Below are 19,858 nucleotides of genomic sequence, written 5' to 3'. Positions count from 1 at the left end.
ATAATGTTTTGGCCACTGCAAGGGTGGCTGCTCATCTGCAAGGGAAGGCTTCCATTCAATGAAAATATGCACAAATCATCAGAAGAACATATTTGGATCCTTGAGAGGGAGGCAGCTGGCTAAAATTCAGTTGGGGGATAGTAGAGGAACCAGCAGGTAAAGGAAAGTGGCCTTGAGAATATGAATAGGTTTTGGTGGGTTATAGCTCAGACAGATCTGATACCGTTGATGTATTTGAGCTGCTACTATGGGAGGTCTCTAAAAGTATTGATTCCCTTAGGCTATCATTTTATCAATTCTTTAATGAGTTATTTCCTGTATTAACTTTAAGATGGTTTCTTGAGCGACTGCAGAAAGAGCAGGATGGTTGGTTGGCCCATACCAAAGCCAAGGATGTTGGTCAAACATGCATCCTTCAGAAGCCCATCACTATTCTTTCCTAACTGTAGCATGCACTTGCCTGTTTCTGATAATATCCTTTAAATCTTGGGTGTCCTTCCCAGTAGTACACAGTTCACTTGGTGTGAACAGTGACTGACAGAAGTTTCTTTATGAAGCTGAAGTCTTGTAATGCTGCAGCCTTAGCAACTGCATCAGCCAGTCCGTTTCCCTTTCCTTCAGTGCTGTCTTTGGAAGGCCTGGCAACTTATCATTGCCAACTTTTGTGCAGCAAGATTGCATCCAGCAAAGCCTTAACAAAGGGGCCATTTTCAATTTCACTTCCCCCCGAGCTCAAGAAACCTTTCTGTTTCCCAAGCATTTCCAAGTCATGAGATACTCCCAAAACATTACTGCTATTGGTGTAAATGTTAGCACATTTGCCAGAGGCTAGAGCGTGCAGGTGCAAGTTAGTGTGTATGGTTCAACTTGTTGGGCTGAAGAAACTAGGGACAGAGCATTGGATTCTATTATAGTGAAGGGAGTAGTGACAGCATATCCAGATTTCAGTTGTCCAGCACTATTTCATAGATACAACAAGAGATATCAAGCTTGTCTAAAGGTGTTTCTTGCAATCTGGATGCAGACTAGTCAAAAGATCAACTGTGGTTATGCAATCATGTGAGGTCTTATCTGTTGCTGATGTTAAGAGGGTAGCAGGATTTAGGGCATTACCATAAGACAAAAAGACATTTGGAGGGAAAAGCAGGATTTCATAGGATGTCAGTCACTGAGCAGATAAGAGTGTGTGGAGTGCCTCAACCAGTTAAGGGACAAAAATCCATAAGGGAGACCTCAAAACTGTCTATTCTATAACCTGCAGAATGGCAGTGGTGGCTGCTATTGCTTGGAGGCAAGGTGAAAGATCTTGACCTACAGGCTTCAACTGTAGGCCCTAAAAGCCAATAGATCTCTGTTTTCCCCCATGGAACTGAATGAGCTCTCCAAGGGTGTTTCCTGTTATTAATAACTTCATGAACAAATAGCAGAAAGGGAAGAAAATAGTTAGGGTCCCCTACAGCAGGGGCTGTGGCCAACTGAACATTTAAAGTTTGAAAAGCTGATTCAGCCTCATTTTTCCAAACAAGAGGATTGGGCCTCTGCCTTTTAGCAGGGAAAAAGGTTTTGTGCATACAAGAAGAAATTAGGAACCCAATTCTGCAATAGCCTGTTAGTCCAAAAAAACAACTCAAATGGCACTTGGTGGGAAGAAGTGGGATACTGAGATGTGCCCTTGACACAGGACTCAAGTATCTTACCTGGATTTGAACAAACTGGAACTTTCTCCTTGAGACTTCTGCCTTTGTGTGCTAGCTGAGTTAGGTGGAATAGGCTGTCCTTGAGGCATGCTTCCTTAGAAGGAGAGCATAACAAAAGGTCATGAACATATTGAAGAAAAGTACAGCTGTGGGTGAAATTCACACTGGCCAAGTCTCCTCTCACTATCTGTGAAAGGTAAGTAGGGTTTTCTGTGTAGCCCTGAGGCATAATGATCCAAGTATACTGGGTCTCCTGCATTGTAGGCAGACGCTTTTACCATCTAAGCCACCAGGAAGGTCCAATCGATAACCTCAGATATGCAGATGACACCACACTTATGGCAGAAAGTGAAGAAGAACTAAAGAGCCTCTTGATGAAAGTGAAAGGGGAGAGTGAAAAAGTTGGCTTAAAACTCAACATTCAGAAAACTGAGATCATGGCATCTGGTCCCATCACTTCATGGGAAATAGATGGGGAAACAATGGAAACAGTGAGAGACTTTATTTTTGGGGGGCTCCAAAATCACTGCAGATGGTGACTGCAGCCATGAAATTAAAGATGCTTGCTCCTTGGAAGAAAAGTTATGACCAACCTAGACAGCATATGAAAAAGCAGAGACATTACTTTGCCAACAAAGGTCCATCTAGTCAAAGCTTTGGTTTTTCCAGTAGTCATGTATGGATGTGAGAGTTGGACTATAAAGAAAGCTGAGCGCCGCAGAACTGATGCTTTTGAACTGTGGTGTTGGAGAAGACTCTTGAGAGTCCCTTGGACTACAAGGAGATCCACCCAGTCCATCCTAAAGGAGATCAGTCCTGAATATTCATTGGAAGGACTGATGTTGAAGCTGAAACTCCAATACTTTGGCCACTTGATGCGAAGAGCTGATTCACTTGAAAGACCCTCATGCTGGGAATGATTGAAAGTGGGAGCAGAAGGGGATGACAAAGGATGAGATGGTTCGATAGCATCACCAACTCGATAGACATGAGTTTGAGTAAGCTCCGGGAGTTCATGATGGACAGGAAAGCCTGGCGTACTGCAGTCCATGAGGTGGCAAAGAATCAGATACAACTGAGCGAACTGAATGAACTGAACAACTGAATTGAACTGAAAGAATGTGTTCAATGTTGTTTGAAGAGGTAGACCATAATGTAGAAGGAACAGAATCTAACAAATACTTGTGATGGGGAATCTCAGCATCAGGACGAGAGTTGGAGGTAGACCCTGAGGAGTCAAAATAAAAGTGTATTTCTTCTTTTAGGGAAAAGGAAATATTAGCATGTAATTTTCCCAGGAGGTCTTGGCCCCAAAAAGTGTACAGGGACAGAAGTAACAAGAAGGAATTAATGAGTTCCCTGAAAAGAACCTATCTCGAAAGGCAAGGGGGCCAACTGACTTACCTTCACAACCGTGTCTGGAACTCACACCATTTGGACCATTCTGGCACTCTAAGGAAGAGGGCCTGAAGGCTGGTGGGGTTCAAGACACAAGAGTGGTATGTGTCTATGTCCACAGAGTGGTATTAGCCTCAGCTCCTATAAAAGAAGGTCCAACTCTCCCAATGGCGCTAGGGGGAGTACTGGAAAGACCCCAAAACTTTTCTCAGAACTTCATGAGTGTTTGTTTACAAAAGGGAGGTGCTTTTCAAATTTCTCAGAACGTTCATGGAAAGGGTCCGAGAGAGTAGCTCTGGGCTGCGAATAAGGCCTTCTTTTTAACTTTGGATAACTCTTCCAGTAGCCAGGCTGATTATGATAGTGCCAGGGACCTAGGCTTGAAAGGAACCCTGGAGAGAATTTCGGTCTTTCTGTTGAGGTGGCTGCTGAGTGGCAGTGGTCAGATGCTGCAGCTGCAAATTTATGATTTTAGTGGTCTTGCATTTCCGTGTGTAGGACTGTTTTAGAGAGATTATTCGCCAAATTCACCAAATCAGGAGTGGCCATTGCTTCAAATCAAGTGCATTTTTATTTTTAACACCTTTTAAACATGTTTTCTTGTGCATGATTGATTATGAAACTATAACTTCCTATTTGAAGAATGGGATAACATTAAAAATATTCTTTACTAAAATATATGTGTAGCTATGTCAAAACCATGAAAAGTCTTGTTTTTTTATCTGATGGACACTTCTGGTTATTGAATTTTTGTTTTCCCAGCCTTTCGTAGAAATAGGTATATCTAAATTTACCTTTTTAGCTCTACATGCATCATTAGATAAGTAAATTTAGGTAACAGTTATATTTTCAAGTAAATTATAGTAATACCTGAATTTATCTTTTTGTCACAGGTATACAACTTATATTACAAAGTGAAAGAAAGATTTAGCATGTTGTTTTGTTGTCTACTTTTAGTTACCTATATGACAGTCTGGAGATGATGACAAAAATGTCAATGCCCAAAATAAAATGATTAGAATCTCTGTGCTTTTCTCTTGCTATAAGTTGTTTTTTTGCAAAAGACTGCTCTTCAATTGCATATTTGTGTTAAAAAATAACTATTCTAGTTCATCGTGGAATATGATTTGCATTTTGAATTTTCAGTAAACTAAGAAATGTACTTATAAACCATGAAAATAAGTTCTGTGGCAGTGAAAATCATGATTTGATGTTTAATTGCCAATTTACAAAATAAAATCATGCAATGATAAACATTCCACTAATTTTTTTTAATGATATAAGCTGTTGATTACCCTCTTGCCAGTTAACAGGAAAGGGATTTTTGAATACATGTAATGTAGAACAACTGGCTGGTTTTTGACAGCCAATCCATGGAGGCTTTAACAATTGGTCCTTTATTTTTCTTTTCAATTTATTGCAGTTTGTTTTTGCTGTTTTGGATTGTCTCAACCCCTTCCTATTGCCACTATGCAGCACTTATGTACCTTAGCAACAATAGATTATGAACTTCCATCTAATTAAAAAAATATAGATGGTTGTCAAATAATCAACTTCTGTTTTTAAGGTTTTCAATTTGGTTTTTAGGTCATCATAGTTATATTCAGGATAGAAAGTATACAAGAATATTAAGCAGAAAAAGAATTTTGCATAGGAGAGAAAGGAATAACTAAGGTTGTACTGGTGTTGGGCCTGCAGAAGATATGCTATGCCATAACCTTGGGGAGTATTTATGAAATTTGACTGGCTTGAAAATGGAATTCAAAGTATAAAATGAAGCTCCTTTTCATGACCAAAATAGTGTATTTTATTTCTGACCTCTACAACTGGTGAAAATTGCAGGGAGATTCTCATACTAAAAAACTACAATAAAAGACCACTTACCTGGAAATGCTCCAACTAGAGTAATGCAATAATGATTGCAATCATAACTTTTTAATTGGGTTGAACACTGGGAAAAACTGTAAAAGTCTGAAATGTTCCCTCTTACAAACATACACACACACCTAAACAGATAATAAATTATTCCTCACATTTGTTATTGTAAAATAGAAGCTTGTTATTGCCCTTTGCTCTTCTTCAGGTCTCACTTACTTTTCTGCTGCTGCTGCTAAGCTGCCTCAGTCGTGTCCGACTGTGTGCGACCCCATAGACGGCAGCCCACCAGGCTCCGCCGTCCCTGGGATTCTCTAGGCAAGAACACTGGAGTGGGTTGCCATTTCCTTCTCCAATGCATGAAAGCGAAAAGTGAAAGTGAAGTCGCTCAGTCGTGTCCGACTCTTAGCGACCCCATGGACTGTAGCCTACCAGGCTCCTCTGTCCATGGGATTTTCCAGGCAAGAGTACTGGAGTGGGGTGCCATTGCCTTATAGGTGGAAGCAAAATTCGCCTTCGAGGCTCTTATTTCAAGGTATCTTGGCTAGATCGTCATCCATAAAAGAAATGGAATGCGTAGCACGAACCTTTCATTAAAAAACATATTTTCAGCAATCACATCTCACCACAAGTCTTTGAAGCACACTACGAAGCTGCTCATATTTCAAAAGTACTGAAACCAAGGTCTGGGAATGACTGCCCAGGATGCAGTTGGTGAGCGGCTGCGTGAAGATTCCGAAGCCAGGCTCCCGGTACAGGTACGAAACATGACGTCACTGGTGGTGCCAGGCGGCGAGCTCCGGACCTGGGCCGGGCCGGAAACGCTACAGCAGAACGCCCCGCCCCGCCTCGCCCCGCCCCGCAGTTGTGCAGTCTAGGCCGTTGCTGGCAAAGCCCAGGGTGCCGAGCCGGATGGGCGGGGCGCCAGTAGCCCCGCCCCACGCAAGCCCCACCCCAAGGCCGCCCCGCCCCGCCCCTCCCGCCGAGGCGTGGCGGGGCGCGGTGCTAGGCGGGCCCTGCCGGTGAGTCCCACTTCCTGACCTCTGGCTCGGTCCGCAGCTGGGCGGGGAGGCGGAGGATGGAAGTGGGCTTATCGGCCGTAACCTTGTATCTCGCCAGCGCCAGCAGTCCTGTGGCGGCGACAACGATGGAGCGGGAGCCAGCGAGCCGTGCGGAGGGAGAAGCCGCGAATGCCTCGGGAGCTGGGGCCGCCGCGGCGTTCAGGGAATCGGCACAGCAGGTAGGTGGGGTCGCAGAGGGTTGCGACAGCGCCGAGGCTGAGTGAGGCTAGAGAACCCCGCCTCCTGTCTGCCTAGTCCGCCGCCTGCCCTTTTGGCCCGCCCGGCCTTCCTTCGAGCAGGCCGTCCGCCGGAGGTGCAGTTATGGAGCTCTTCTTCACCTTGTCCCTGCCTCTGAGCGTCGGTTGGAGGGAAGGGGCGGACGCCCCTCTAGTCGCGGCGCAGCTGGGCAACCCCTCCGCTGACAGCGCCGCAGACTCCGGGGAGGCCTCGAGTGTCGCGGGATGAGGTTGCGGCTTCGGGTCTGCGATAGCTAAAAGGAAGGCGTGTACCCGAAAGGCTGTCCTTGGAGTAGCTGTAAGCCGGGTGACGCTGGCTACAGTCACTTCTCAGTCTCTCCTTTTGGGAGCGCCTTACTCGGCGTCTGCCCTTTGGTTAGCAAATAGCAGCTAGGTAATACGCGTTTACAGGCTTCCCCCCCCCCATTTAATACTTACTATTTGTGCACAAAGTGCACGTTTATCCGCATTTCACCAACGAGGTAACTAAGGCCCAGAGCTGCGCTGTCCAATAGACATAATGCTATCTGCATTCTAAATTGTATTTTCATTTAAAAACTAAAAAGAAACCAGTGAAATTAATTTAATATCCTATTTAGCCCAGTTTGTAAAAAAAAAAAATCAACATGCAATTTATATGACAGTTACCACTGAGATATTTCATTGTCTTTCTGTGCTAGTCTGAAATCCTTTGTGTACTTCAGCATATCTCCTCTTGAACTAGCCATATTTAAAGTGAGCCTTAACCACACGTGGTTACTGTATTGAATAGCATAAGTTTAGAGCATTAGGTAAGGTTTGGAGGTTTGTTTTGTTTTGGATTTCGTGTCTAAAATAGTAGTAGTAGGATCTTTGGCCAAGTAAAGCTAATGAAGGAATGGCTTTACCTGAAACCAGCTGGTGTGCTCAGTCGTGTGCTGAGTCGTGCTCAGCTTTTTGAGACCTCATGGACTGTAGCCCGGCAGGCTCCTCTCTCCGTGGAATTTTCCAGGCAGGAATACTGGAGCGGGTTGCCATTTCCCACTCCTGGGGAGAAACCAGCTCAGGAGTACAGTTTTGATGTTAAAAACCTGAGTTGCTTCTGTGTAAAATCTTCCCATCCTCAGTGAGAGCAGAGCTTTTGAGTGGCTTCATTTTTAAGACTAACTACCTGAATGTAAGACATAGCCCCCAAACTACAGATTCCTAGAGAATGTTAGTTCTAATATTACAAGTAGTTTGCATTAACAAAAAGTTGTTCATAGGCTAGACTGTATATGGAGTTGTTTTTTCTCCTGCTTAGGAAGGGGGAAGGTAACCTGCAAGAAGGAATTTGAGGGTAATGCTAAATGGTTACAAAGCCACTTGTCATTTTCAGTTGTGTTGAGACCTCTTGTTTACAGGAGGTATACTTGAGCTGAACCTTTTAGTCCACAGTGTTTGATGTATTTTCCATATGATTTTTCCTTCTGTTACTGGAATTGTTTTCATCACGATTTCAGCCTTGAATCTCTCTAGTAGCAAAGTATACATACCTGTATTGATTTACCAGATAAATGTTGTTGGAAGAGAAGCTCTTTGTTGCAACTTAGTACTGTTATGTTATTTTCACACTCTTGGTTAAAAAATAATAAAATAAATACCCAAATGTAAAGAAGGCCCATAGAGCAAAGAGGAAAACATCATAGGGATCCACCCATCACCTGTTTCTCACATTCACTTTGCCCAAAAGTAACTGTTAGGTTTCTGGTGTATTCTTTCTGGGATTGCCTGTGCATATATAATCTTGTTAAACACAAGTGGGTTCATACTATTCATGCAGTTTTCTAACTTTCCCTTTGTACTTTCTCATGCACATTCCTGTAGCAGAGATGTTTCTGGGAACCCCAGATCTGTGCCCAGTTGACCACAGTAAGAGGGGAGAGGCTACTGAGGTGGAGACTTGGGTGGAAGGAGAGCCTGCCATTCTCTGTTTGTCAGAACTGAGAAATCCCAAGGACCATGTCAGGAAGGAAGGAAGAGATAGGAGCTTGGGTCTGTGTTTAGAACTAGGCTTCAAACCAGGCCATTTAGCATCTTCTCTGACTAGACTTTTAAGCAGAATCTCAGCATCAGTATTATTCAAGGAGTTAAAATTTCAGTACTACTTGTTCATTTATTTAATTAGCACTCCTGCTACCAAGTACGGTGTGCCAGGAGCTGTAGGCTAAAGGATATAGCAGTGAATGATACACATGGTGCCTGCTCCCGTGTTGCCAATTACCTATTTGGGGAAAATGATGCAGAATAAATTCCAAGCGTAATACATGTTTTTAAGAAGTTCTGGGTACTATGCTAAGTCGCTTCAGTCGTGTCCGACTCTGTGTGACCCCATATTAATGGCAAGTTTCCTGAATTCATTGCAGGAACAGATTCCTCATTTCAAGTACCAGTATTAAGAATACTCAGCCTATATACCAAAACCTCTGCATCATTCTTCCCAGTCAATACTACTACTCAAAATGTAGCTTACAGACTGGTGTTAGTTTTTCAGCTATTTATTACTGCTGCTAACTCGCTTCAGTCGTGTCCGACTCTGTGCGACCCCATAGACGGCAGCCCACCAGGCTCCGCCGTCCCTGGGATTCTCCAGGCAAGAACACTGGAGTGGGTTGCCATTTCCTTCTCCAATGCATGAAAGTGAAAAGTGAAAGTGAAGTCGCTCAGTCGTGTCCGACTCTTCGCAACCCCATGGACTGCAGCCTACCAGGCTCCTCTGTCCATGGGATTTTCCAGGCAAGAGTACTGGAGTGGGGTGCCATTGCCTTCTCCCTGGGTACTATGGAAGTATATAAAAAGACAATTGCTGTTGAAAACAGGCCAAAGAAACACGATAAGCAGACTTAAACAGTATGGTTAACCATGAAAGTTAGTAAAATGTTAATTGACATTGCAGTTCATAATTTCCTGGTGTTAGAAAATTGTTTTGTCAGATCGTTGGCATTTGTTGAAATGGAGTTTGTGTAGTTGGCAACGAGAATTTTCTTACCAGCAGGTTTATTGTTTATCTGTAAAAGTGAAACCTTTGCAAATTCAGAGAATAGCTTTCATAATTGTTGGAAATTTTGAATCAAATTATTTTCTGGTTGATTTTACCTATCAGTATCTCCCCTAACTAATTCCCACCTTACCTCCTTGCCAAGCAGAGGTTGGAATCACATGGCATATGTTCTTTCACAGATTTTTTTTTTCTTCTTGATAATCTGGTTCCTTAAGATGTTCAGTTCAGTTCAGTCGCTCAGTCGTGTCTGACTTTTTGCGACCCCATGAATCACAGCACGCCAGGCCTCCCTGTCCATCACCAACTCCTGGAGTCTACCCAAACCCATGTCCATTGAGTCGGTGATGCCATCCAGCCATCTCATCCTCTGTCATCCCCTTCTCCTGCCCCCAATCCTTCCCAGCATTAGGGTCTTTTCCAGTGAGTCAACTCTTCGCATGAGGTGGCCAAAGTATTGGAGTTTCAGCTTCAACATCAGTCCTTCCAATGAACACCCAGGACTGATCTCCTTTAGGATGGACTGGTTGGATCTCCTTGCAGTCCAAGGAACTCTCAAGAGTCTTCTCGAACACTACAGTTCAAAAGCATCAATTCTTTGGTGCTCAGGTTTCTTCACTGTCCAACTCTCACATCCATACATGACTACTGGAAAAACCATAGCCTTGACTAGACAGACCTTTGTTGGCAGAGTAATGTCTCTGCTTTTCAATATGCTATCTAGGTTGGCCATAACCTTCCTTCCAAGGAGTAAGTGTTTTCTAATTTCCTGGCTGCAATCACCATCAGCAGTGATTTTGGAGCCCCAAAAAATAAAGTCTGACACTGTTTCCACTGTTTCCCCATCTAATTCCCATGAGGTGATGGGACCAGATGCCATGATCTCAGTTTTCTGAACATTGAGCTTTAAGCCAACTTTTTCGCTCTCCTCTTTTACTTTCATCAAGAGGCTCTTTAGTTTTTCTTCGCTTTCTGCCATAAGGATGGTGTCATCTGCATATCTGAGATTATTGATACGTCTCCAGGCAATCTTGATTCCAGCTTGTGTTTCTTCCAACCCAGAGTTTCTTATGATGTACTCTGCATATAAGTTAAATAAGCAGAGTGACAATATACAGCCTTGACGTACTCCTTTTCCTATTTGGAACCAGTCTGTTGTTCCATGTCAAGTTCTAACTGTTGCTTCCTGACCTACATACAGGTTTCTCAAGATGAGGGATTGACAAACTATAGCCTGTGGGCCAGATCCTACCTGCCACTGACTTGCATAAAGTTTTGTTGGAACATAGCCCATTCATTATGTATTGCCAATGGCTGCTTTTGCAGAGTTCAGTAATTGTGACAGAGATTACATGGCCCTCAGAGCCTAAAATATTTACTGTCTCTCCTTTGTGGGAAAAGTTTACTCATTCCTGTTTAAGCTGCTATACCTAAAGCTTGAGTTTTACTGTATCAAAAGTGAATATTAAAATTTTAAAAGAAAACTTAAATGAAAATCTCTTTAATACAGATCTTTATATGGAATGTGATGATTAGAATAAATAAAATGCCTTTTGAAATTGTGTATTATGTATAGAGTATTTCTCAGAGTTCTATTTGTACTTAACTAACTTTGGCATTAGAATGAAAAAATGGTGAATCATGTTTCAGCCTTCCTCTTTGTAACTTTTTTTATCTTTTTGAAAAAAAATACAGCCAAGAATCAGTTAATGGAGTTAGTAGATAAGTTTATACCAGTTATTATGACCCAGCCAGAATGTTTTTATTCATTAAAGCTGTCTAAAGAAGACAAAATAGTTAAACCAGTGAGAGACACTCTTTCTCCTTTGCCTGTGTCGTAGCAAAGAAAACTTAAACCAATGAGAGATTGCTAGAGGGAGAATGAAAAGCTTCTTCAGCTCTGATGGTGGGGTGGGGGTGGAATAAGGCATGATGATGGACTACAAAAGGTCTCAGCTCTGTTCATGGACAGGAACTGTTGCTTTAGCATCAGATCCACCCAATTCATATGATGACTGGAGATCTAACCCAGCTTCTGTGACTTTTCCTTGCCTATAAAGTCTTGGTCTAAAAGGAGACAATGCTGTCAGGACAAGCATAAATCAAATTTCATATGAAGGGGGAGAAAATGAGATTGGGTAGAAATGGCTCACCATGCCTAGGGATTGGTGATAGAAGAACGGTGGCGTGGGTGGGCCATTTGTTGTCCATCTTATTCATGGACACTATCAAGGCGTGGTTTTCCTTTGTTAAGGACTAGGATATATTTGAAACCTCAGAACAGCTAGGGAGAACTGTGGTTTTGTTTTTTCAGGTTATTTTATAGATGGGCCATGTTGTCAAGATTTTTATCTCAGTTTGCTCTACATCAGTTATAGTTGCTGTCAGTGATGTTCACGTGTGCCATGGAACAATGCATGGGTTCTTTGGGTTGGATATACCTGGATTCAAATCCTGGCCTATGATTAAACTTAACCTTTGGAAAGTGAAGGAAAGAGAAGAACCATATCTGTTTTCTAAGAAGGACTTTAGAGGGTTAACAGGAAATCATTCATAAGAATAAAGTTACTTATACTTGCATAACTGGGCAATTCTGGGCAAGTCCATTATTTTATCAGTGCAACTCCATATCTTTGCAGATGCAATTCAAACAACTTTTCTAGGTTTGAACAACAGTCATGGGTTTAAATTATGTGTTGGCATGTCTCCAACCGTAAGAATCCTTATCATCGTGCTCAGTCACATATGACTCTTTGCGACCCCGTGGACTGTGGTCTGTCCTGAAGTGGGTTGCCATTTCCTCTTCCAGGGAAGCTTCCTGATCCAGGGGTCAAACTCGTGGCTCCTACATCTCCTGCATTAGCAGATAGAATCCATCTGCCAATGCAGGAAATGTGAGTTCAATCCCTGGGTCGGGAAGCTCTCTTGGAGAAGGAAATGGCAACCTACTCCAGTACTCTTGCCTGGGAAATCCCATGGACAGAAGCTGCAGTCCCTGGGGTCACAAAGAATCCTTATAGAGGGTGAAACTTGTGAACTCTGGACTATCCTGGACAGTCCCACCAACATGAAGTCTAAGCATGGTAAGCATGGTAGTCATTTTAGGTTTAGGTTTTGGTTTAGGTTTAAATTTGAACCAGTAATACATGAACATATTCTCATCATGAAAATAAAACAACAACAAAATACACAAAGCTTAAAAACCCCACTTGACCACTCCTTTAGCTGTACCTCCTTCTCCATCTTTGTACCTAACCCCAGAGGTAACCAGTGTGTCAGATTTTTCTTTACAATTACTTGCGCTGTGCTTTTTTGAAATCTCTTACTAAGATGATACAACAGAGGCTTTCTTAGGAATTTAAACTTGGGACAAGATGACAAGGAAAAGCTCTTCATCCTCTCCCACAAAATGTGTTTGCTCTAAGTTTTGGAACATTGGCCATATGTATGAAGTAAAATTAGTGTTTCCCTAGGAATGAAATTTGGATGTAATTAGAATTCCATAGACTATTATAGTTTTAAAATTTGTAAAAATATTTTTACTATCAGGAAAACTGTGTTGTCCTATATATATATTAGTGCCTGAGAAGTCTGGAAGTTCTCATATGGAACACTGGTGGTCTGCTTTTCAGATTTGGTTTACAAATGAGTTTTATTTGGCCTGCATGGTGCTATATTAAGTTTTTCAATTTTAATGTCTTTAGTTGGGGCATGCTTTTGTTTAAAGCTCTACTCTTCATCTATAGCAGTATTTACTCATTTTTGGTACCTGCTTGGACCTAAAAGGCATTTGAATTTGGGACTTCCGTTTTGAGAAAAGGAGAGGTTCAGAATTAAGCTGAACTGGTTTAGGTGTGCTCACACATAGCTTAACTCAAATCTAAAGACTTACCAGGGTTACCTGATACAAACTGTTTTTTTATACTGCATATCTAACATATGTATATGTATCTGTATGATTTTCCTTTGATATTACACATTAATTCCTTCATAATTCTTTAAAATTACTGATGTCCAGCATGTCTTCACATATTATACAGCATTGGAATTGCTATGACCTGAAGTGTGCTGCTTGATTTCTTAGCTTTTGACTTAAAAAGTTTAGTTGGTTAAGTTTTATTTTTTAACCTTAGTGGTGAGTGTGCAGAGGTTTGCTTTATTATTCAGTTCGTTAAACCCTTCATTTTTGCTGTTGATATTCTTTTGTGTGTGTGACCTGTCTTATTTTTTGAAAAACTGTTTATAGACTGGCTTATATTTCTTTATTCCCTAAAGTAAAGCAACCCCAAATAATTTTTTTTTTTTGGTTATATGGAAGAAAATTAATCTCACTTGAAACTCTCCTTTTCCTGATTTATTACTGACATTAGATGAATAATGAAAGAGGCTTTGAAAATGTGGAACTGGGAGTCATAGGAAAAAAGAAGAAAGTCCCAAGGAGAGTCATCCACTTTGTTAGTGGTGAAACAATGGAAGAATACAGCACAGATGAAGATGAAGTCGATGGCCTGGAGAAGAAAGATGTTTTGCCTACTGTTGATCCGGTAGGTTTGATACTGATGATCCTTTTGTCAGTGCGTTTTGTTCTGACTGATTTGTTTCCCTTAAACACTGAACAGAAGGAATCTTTTGAGGTTTAAATATGCTATATTCTGGTTATAACATTGTGTTATGATTTTGGTAGAAAGCAGTACTTTTACACAGTGTGGATGGACCTCTTTCTTATCTTGAGTAGCCTGAATAGTTTATTTTTGAGAGTCAGAAGTTTTTTGTCAGCGTGGATAGGTTTCTTTAAGATTTACTTCACTAAGCAGAGTGCTTAAATTCGTGTCCCTTTGTATTAAATACTATACCACTGATGGTTTCCACCAGACTTAGAATTGTCCCTTCTTTTTTATATTGCCTTAAGTTTTGATTAGAAGATGGTAGTGTATAGTTCTCAACTCTGTGTTCCTCACCAGCTGAACTTAAGAATTTCTAAACTATAAAAGATGTGACTATAAAATTATGATTGGTTGTACATTTTTAAAAAGGGAATGTTGCCCTTCTAAGTAATCATTTTGAGAGTTCAGTTGCTGAAATATTTACTGACTTTCTAAAAGGTGCTGGTGATACAGCAATGGGCGGTGTAAATTTCTGCTCTTATACTAGTGGACAGAAGGGTAATAAACAATACATACTATAATTATCAGACTACGGATAGTTCTATGAAGAAAATAAAGCAGAGTAGCAGAATAGAGAATTATTCATTTAGATTTGGTTTACAAAATGTTATTACTAGTTTTCTTCATATTTTGTTCTAATAAATAAATTTTAGTTATTAAAAAAATCAGATCCTGATTCTTTACAGTCAAAGGACTGTAAGACAGTATACTTTGAAGGCAATTCCAAATGCACGCAGAATATCGTAGATGTGTTTCATACAGTGGAAGAGCTGTTAGGTGGAGTATTCTATAGATGTCTGTTAGGTCTGGTTGCTTTATAGTGTTCTTTGTCTTCTGTTGCCTTGTTGATCTTCTGCCGAGTTGCCCTATTCATTATTGAAAATGGAGTGTTGGAGTCTCCAAGTGTTATTGTTGAATTGTCTATTCTCCCCTCATTTCTGTCAGTTTCTTTTTCCATTGAGCCACTGTGTTAAAATTTTCATTTCAGTTATTGTACTTTTTCACCACCAGAATTTTCATCTGATTCTATTTTATAATTTCTCTTCATTCATATTCTGTATTTGATGTGACATTGCTATCATACCTTCCTTTATTTCTTTACGTGTGTGTGCATGTGTGTGTGTTAGAGAGAGAGTCGCTCAGTCCTGTCCGACTCTTTGCGACCCCATGGACTGTATTTCACCAGGTTTCTCTGTCCATGGACTTCTCCAGGCAAGAATACTGAAGCGGGTTGCAATTCCCTTCTCTAGGGGATCTTCCCGACCCAGGAACCTGAGTCTCCCTCACTGCAGGCAGATTCTTTTCCATATGGGACACCAGGAAAGCCCTATGGTTTCCTTAATTCTTTGAACGTACTTATAAAGACTACTTTGAGTTTTTCCTATTAAATCCAACATCCGGTCACTCTCACAAGTAGTTTTGTCGTCTGCTTTTTTTTTCCCCCAGTTTATGGGTCATGCTTTCCTGTCTCTTTGCATGTCTCATACTTTTTTTTTGAAACTAGACATTTTAGATAATATATTGTAACAACTCTGGGTGCTGCCTTCTGCCTCCTCTCAAATCTCCACTACCCAGGGTCTTGATTTTGTTGTAATATTTGCTTGTTTATTTGTCTAGTCAGTTGATGGGTTCCTTTAATGAATTCTGTTTCCTCCTCACTTGCTGTTCTCTGCTTCAAACTAGCTAATCAACTACAGTTGATCCTGTATCTTGATAGAATCGAAGAATTTCTTCCCAAGTACCTTTTACCAAAATCTTCACTGATTTTGAGAGTACCCTTAAGCTTGGACTTTTCCACTTCTGTTGCAGATGAAGTCAGTTCACATGGGAAGAAATTAGGAGCTATCTGTCTGATGGCCTACTTTTCCTCCTGGGCAAAATCTCAGGCAGAGCTGAAAAATTGGGAGGTAGGGATAGTAGTGCATTTCTCTGTGACCCCCCCTACTTTAGGAGCTGAATGCTGAGTTGAGGTTAGGAGCGGAAGCATTAGGTCATGGCTCATCTCTTCTGGCATGGAACCACTGGCTAATGAAGCAGGGTAAGGGCGGTCAGTGCCCCAGTGTTCTCAGTTGCACCATGCTCAGGGTAGAGCCTCCGTTGTGTTAGTGGAAGCTGATGGAAGAAGGGAGCCCTCCCCTGTCAACCGCACTCACCTGGGAGTTAGTCTCAGGAATAGGTAGCTTCTGGGCAGGTTGAGAATTGCTGATTAATGTCCCATTCTTTCTGGAAAGAAAGGCCTCTAGTTGGAAGCTGGGAGTAGAAGGAGCCCTGCGTTCTTAGTTGTACCAGTCTGGAGTGGCGTTTCCATTTCACTTTGCTGGGAAGACCTATGATCTTGGTTCACTTACTGCATACTCTCATTTTCTTATCACATTTTCCTTTGTTTTCTTGATTAGTTGTTTACTTATTTGTCATATACCCTCAGGACCATTTCCAGAGGCTTTAAATGTTCATTTTAAATAATTTTCACCAGTTTCACTGGGACGTGGGTCCTCAGGGTTCCCTCTCACTCTTTTGCTGGAAGTCCCTATCCATTCTTAAAATCGTAAGTTACCCTGTATGTAACATGTTGTCGGAATGTATTTGGATTCTTATGCCTAAACTAAGACAAGAAGCCTGGGTGGTAAGAAACCTGCGTGTATTTCCCTCCCCGGAAGGCAGCGGGCACGGTCCGAGCTGGTTTTCAGGTCTGGCCAGTCATGGAGCCGTTGCCTTGCTGTGGCCAAGTATTTGACTGCTTCATCCTAGCCTAAATATATAGAATAAATGTAAGTATGAAGGTTGCTAACCTAACCTCTTGTTGCAGACAAAACTTACCTGGGGCCCCTACTTATGGTTTCACATGCTTCGTGCTGCCACATCCACCCTCTCAGGTATTACTTTTTTGTTTGAATATTGCATAACCAGTATCATATATTCCCAGAACAGGAGGTTGGCCAAATAGGGTGTTTCAGAAATGAAGGAAAAAACAATGAGGAATTTAGTCACTCCCTTCTCAGCAGCTAGCTAGCTACCATTGGAGATACTAATCTAACTTATACTTCACCTTAACACATTCTTTAGTGTCCAGATGTGTTTTGCAAAAAAAAGGACTGAAAAATAGCTAAACTCATTTAGATACAGTTTTCATGTTTGTGAACATGAACAGAAAAGGTCTGTTAGCAGTTATTTTGCTATTTTGCCATTTGGTTCCCTGACGTTCTCGTTCTGTTTGACTGCTTATTCCCAGCAATGTTATTGGGAGTCCAGAAGAAGCCACTAGTGTTTCTTGGGGAAATCAAGGAAGATACACAGATAAGATGTACTGAATGTTGATAATCTCTCTGAGGGCAGGGACTGTAAATTTTGTATTCCTTCAGTGCTTTGCACATAGAAAGGGCTCAAGAAATGTACATGGAATTATGTAAACCATTTGACTTTTGTATTTTTTTTTTTTTATAACTTTTATATTTTTAGTTTGTGACTTTCTTGGAGAGAAGATTGCATCTGTTTTGGGCATCAGCACTCCAAAATACCAGTATGCAATTGATGAGTATTACCGGATGAAAAAGGAGGTGTGTCTCCTTTTTACATTTTCTTGATTCAGTTTCATTTGTTGTGGACCCATTCATGGGTTGCATAATGAAGACGTGTATCCTCTAGTTGTCCCAGAGATAGCCCCCTTACACTAGGCATTTCATTCTAGTCATTCTTTATCAGATTAGCATACATTTTAGAATTTTGTAATACTTAAGATTTTCCTAGGATTGATGTGCACAGTTAAACTAGACTTCACTGTGCTGGGTGCTGAAAGTGGGAGAAAAATACTGTTCCATTTGGACATTTATGTTTTAACTATTCTTGTTACTTCTTTTTAGGAAGAAGAAGAAGAAGAAGAAAATAGGATGTCGGAAGAAGCAGAAAGACAGTACCAACAAAATAAGCTGCAGGCTGATTCCATTGTTCAGTCCGATCAACCAGAAACACTGGCATCCAGTTCATTTGTGAATCTCAATTTTGAAATGGAGGGAGATTGTGAAGTAATTACAGAAAGCAAACAAAATCCAGTGTCTGTCCCTCTGTAGAATGAAATGACTATCAGACTTCTAAGGTAGTTTTTATACCAGGAACTTTCACATTCTCTATTCAGTGGGACTTGGGACTTAATACAATTATTTATATTTTAAATTATTATCAGGAAAGGGAAGAATGTTTCTTTATTCTTAAGCTCTATTTAGCAAAAGCCGGATATGAAATTTGGATCTTTGTATTGTGCTTTTACTGTGTCAAATTAGTGCTTTGGTTTTAAAATGATCTTTAAAAAAGGTAAGGACATTCTAGAGCCTTAACCACCAACTAGGAAGAGTTAAATTATCAAGCTTGTCTTCGCGTAAGAAAAAAAATAGGTAAGTTGCTGATTAAGGCTAACTGGAGCTGATATTTGTGGTCTCAGATTAAAATGAGGATTTTTCCCCTAGATTTTCTCATGTTATGTCTTACATTTATATATCTAACCATTTTCATACTAAGGATGGTTTACTGAGTGTAATAAAAGGAGCACGATAAAAGCATTTTGAATTTTCTTTCCTTGAGAATTAACTTTATTTCATGGCAAGGTGATTGAGTTTATAACACCAAATATTAAGATGGGTTTCCATTTTTAATGAAGATTATTTGATCTTACTTTCTCTTTCAGTAGTTATTCAGATTTAAATAACTTTGAACATGTTAAGAACATTAGTTATGCGATGAATTTATTAATGTATTTGTATTCAAACGGTAATACCTAGTGATTATCCACATAGCATCCTGGTTATGTCAGTCATTCAATCCTGAATGCCTCCTCTGGGTCAAGTAGTTGCAGGGTGATATTGGGGGACAAATGAAGACTTAACCCTCCAGGGTTCACTGTTAAATATTGTGCAAGGTGCAGTGGTAGCATAATGAAATTAACTGTCATTAACCGCTTCGAAGTAGCAACAGTGGATGGTTTGCTTGACCCAGCTGGCCATCTCTGTACCCACTGTGCCATTAGCAGACCTCACAAAAGTATAATATGAAACTAATTTTGAAAATATTCCTGTATGTGTTCAGAATCTTATGAGGTATCTGTATGACTTTGATTTATAACTTAATGTGGATAAGGAGAAATGTATATTTTAGATACAGGGCTGCTAAAAACCTATTCACAAACTTAAAGAGCCTTTAGAGATTAATGGTTGTTAATAGTCTTCTAAATAGCATTAAGTTCAGTCTTAAATATATCTGCCTAAAGTATAGCTTCAAACAAACAGCATAGGTACAGTGGGCTTATTATGGAAGTCTGTTAGCAGTGAACATCTGGCCACTAAGTTCTTCAATTGAAATTTGAAGGATTTAGGCAAGATAATTCTTTATTTGGAATCCTCAGTTACATGGATTCATAGTATGGTGGTTCACGGCATGTGATGGTGATCTTTTTAGCCATGGGTATAAACTATATAATTTAGTGCTTAAAGGGTTAATCTTCAGATTATGTAATGTCATCATAAATTATAGTTTACCAGTAAAGGATGCTAATCTGATGTGTTCTCCTTGTTTTTATCTTCATTTGAGAAGATATTCAAACTCATATTTATTTGGGTATCTTGTAAAGGCAAGTGTATCTAAAGGTGACCTGAATCTTCTCTCTCTAGAGGCAGCAGATGTAAAAGAGTTGACTCAGAAACTTTTCTGATTGTAGTAGAAGGAAGATAATGATTTATGAAGGCATTACATTTCTTGAATTTTATTTTTACTTGTCCAACAGTGGCCAGTTTGTAATGTTTATATAGATATTCACTGTGCCTTAAATTTTATACTTTTTATTTATGCAGAGTATAAAATTTCCCATAAATGCATTAAATGGTTTTGTCTTATTTTTAAGCCTCTTTCACTTTTTCTTCCTTTCCAA

The 19,858-nt window shown here is 40.5% G+C and overlaps 1 protein-coding gene across 2 annotated transcripts; it reads left to right on the top strand.

Moving 5' to 3' along the window:
* Positions 1 to 5,951: 5,951 nt before the first annotated feature.
* FAM177A1 (family with sequence similarity 177 member A1) lies at positions 5,952 to 19,827 on the top strand. Of its 2 annotated transcripts, XM_081547941.1 has the most exons (6): positions 5,952 to 5,992; positions 6,090 to 6,210; positions 13,654 to 13,827; positions 16,754 to 16,820; positions 17,404 to 17,501; positions 17,805 to 19,827. In XM_081547941.1, exons 2-6 carry the CDS (start codon positions 6,118 to 6,120, stop codon positions 18,009 to 18,011), a joined length of 639 nt encoding a protein of 212 aa, XP_081404067.1. In that variant the 5' UTR covers positions 5,952 to 5,992; positions 6,090 to 6,117; the 3' UTR covers positions 18,012 to 19,827. The 2 variants fall into 2 exon arrangements, with proteins under 2 accessions (XP_081404067.1, XP_081404068.1); XM_081547942.1 differs by having other exon boundaries at positions 5,952 to 6,210.
* Positions 19,828 to 19,858: the final 31 nt, after the last annotated feature.

This window comes from Giraffa tippelskirchi, chromosome 12 (assembly GCF_054371585.1).
Source record: "Giraffa tippelskirchi isolate mGirTip1 chromosome 12, T2T-mGirTip1v1.2.pri, whole genome shotgun sequence".
In the NCBI taxonomy this organism is placed as follows: domain Eukaryota; kingdom Metazoa; phylum Chordata; class Mammalia; order Artiodactyla; family Giraffidae; genus Giraffa; species Giraffa tippelskirchi.
This window is presented reverse-complemented; position numbering and strand designations above follow the sequence as displayed.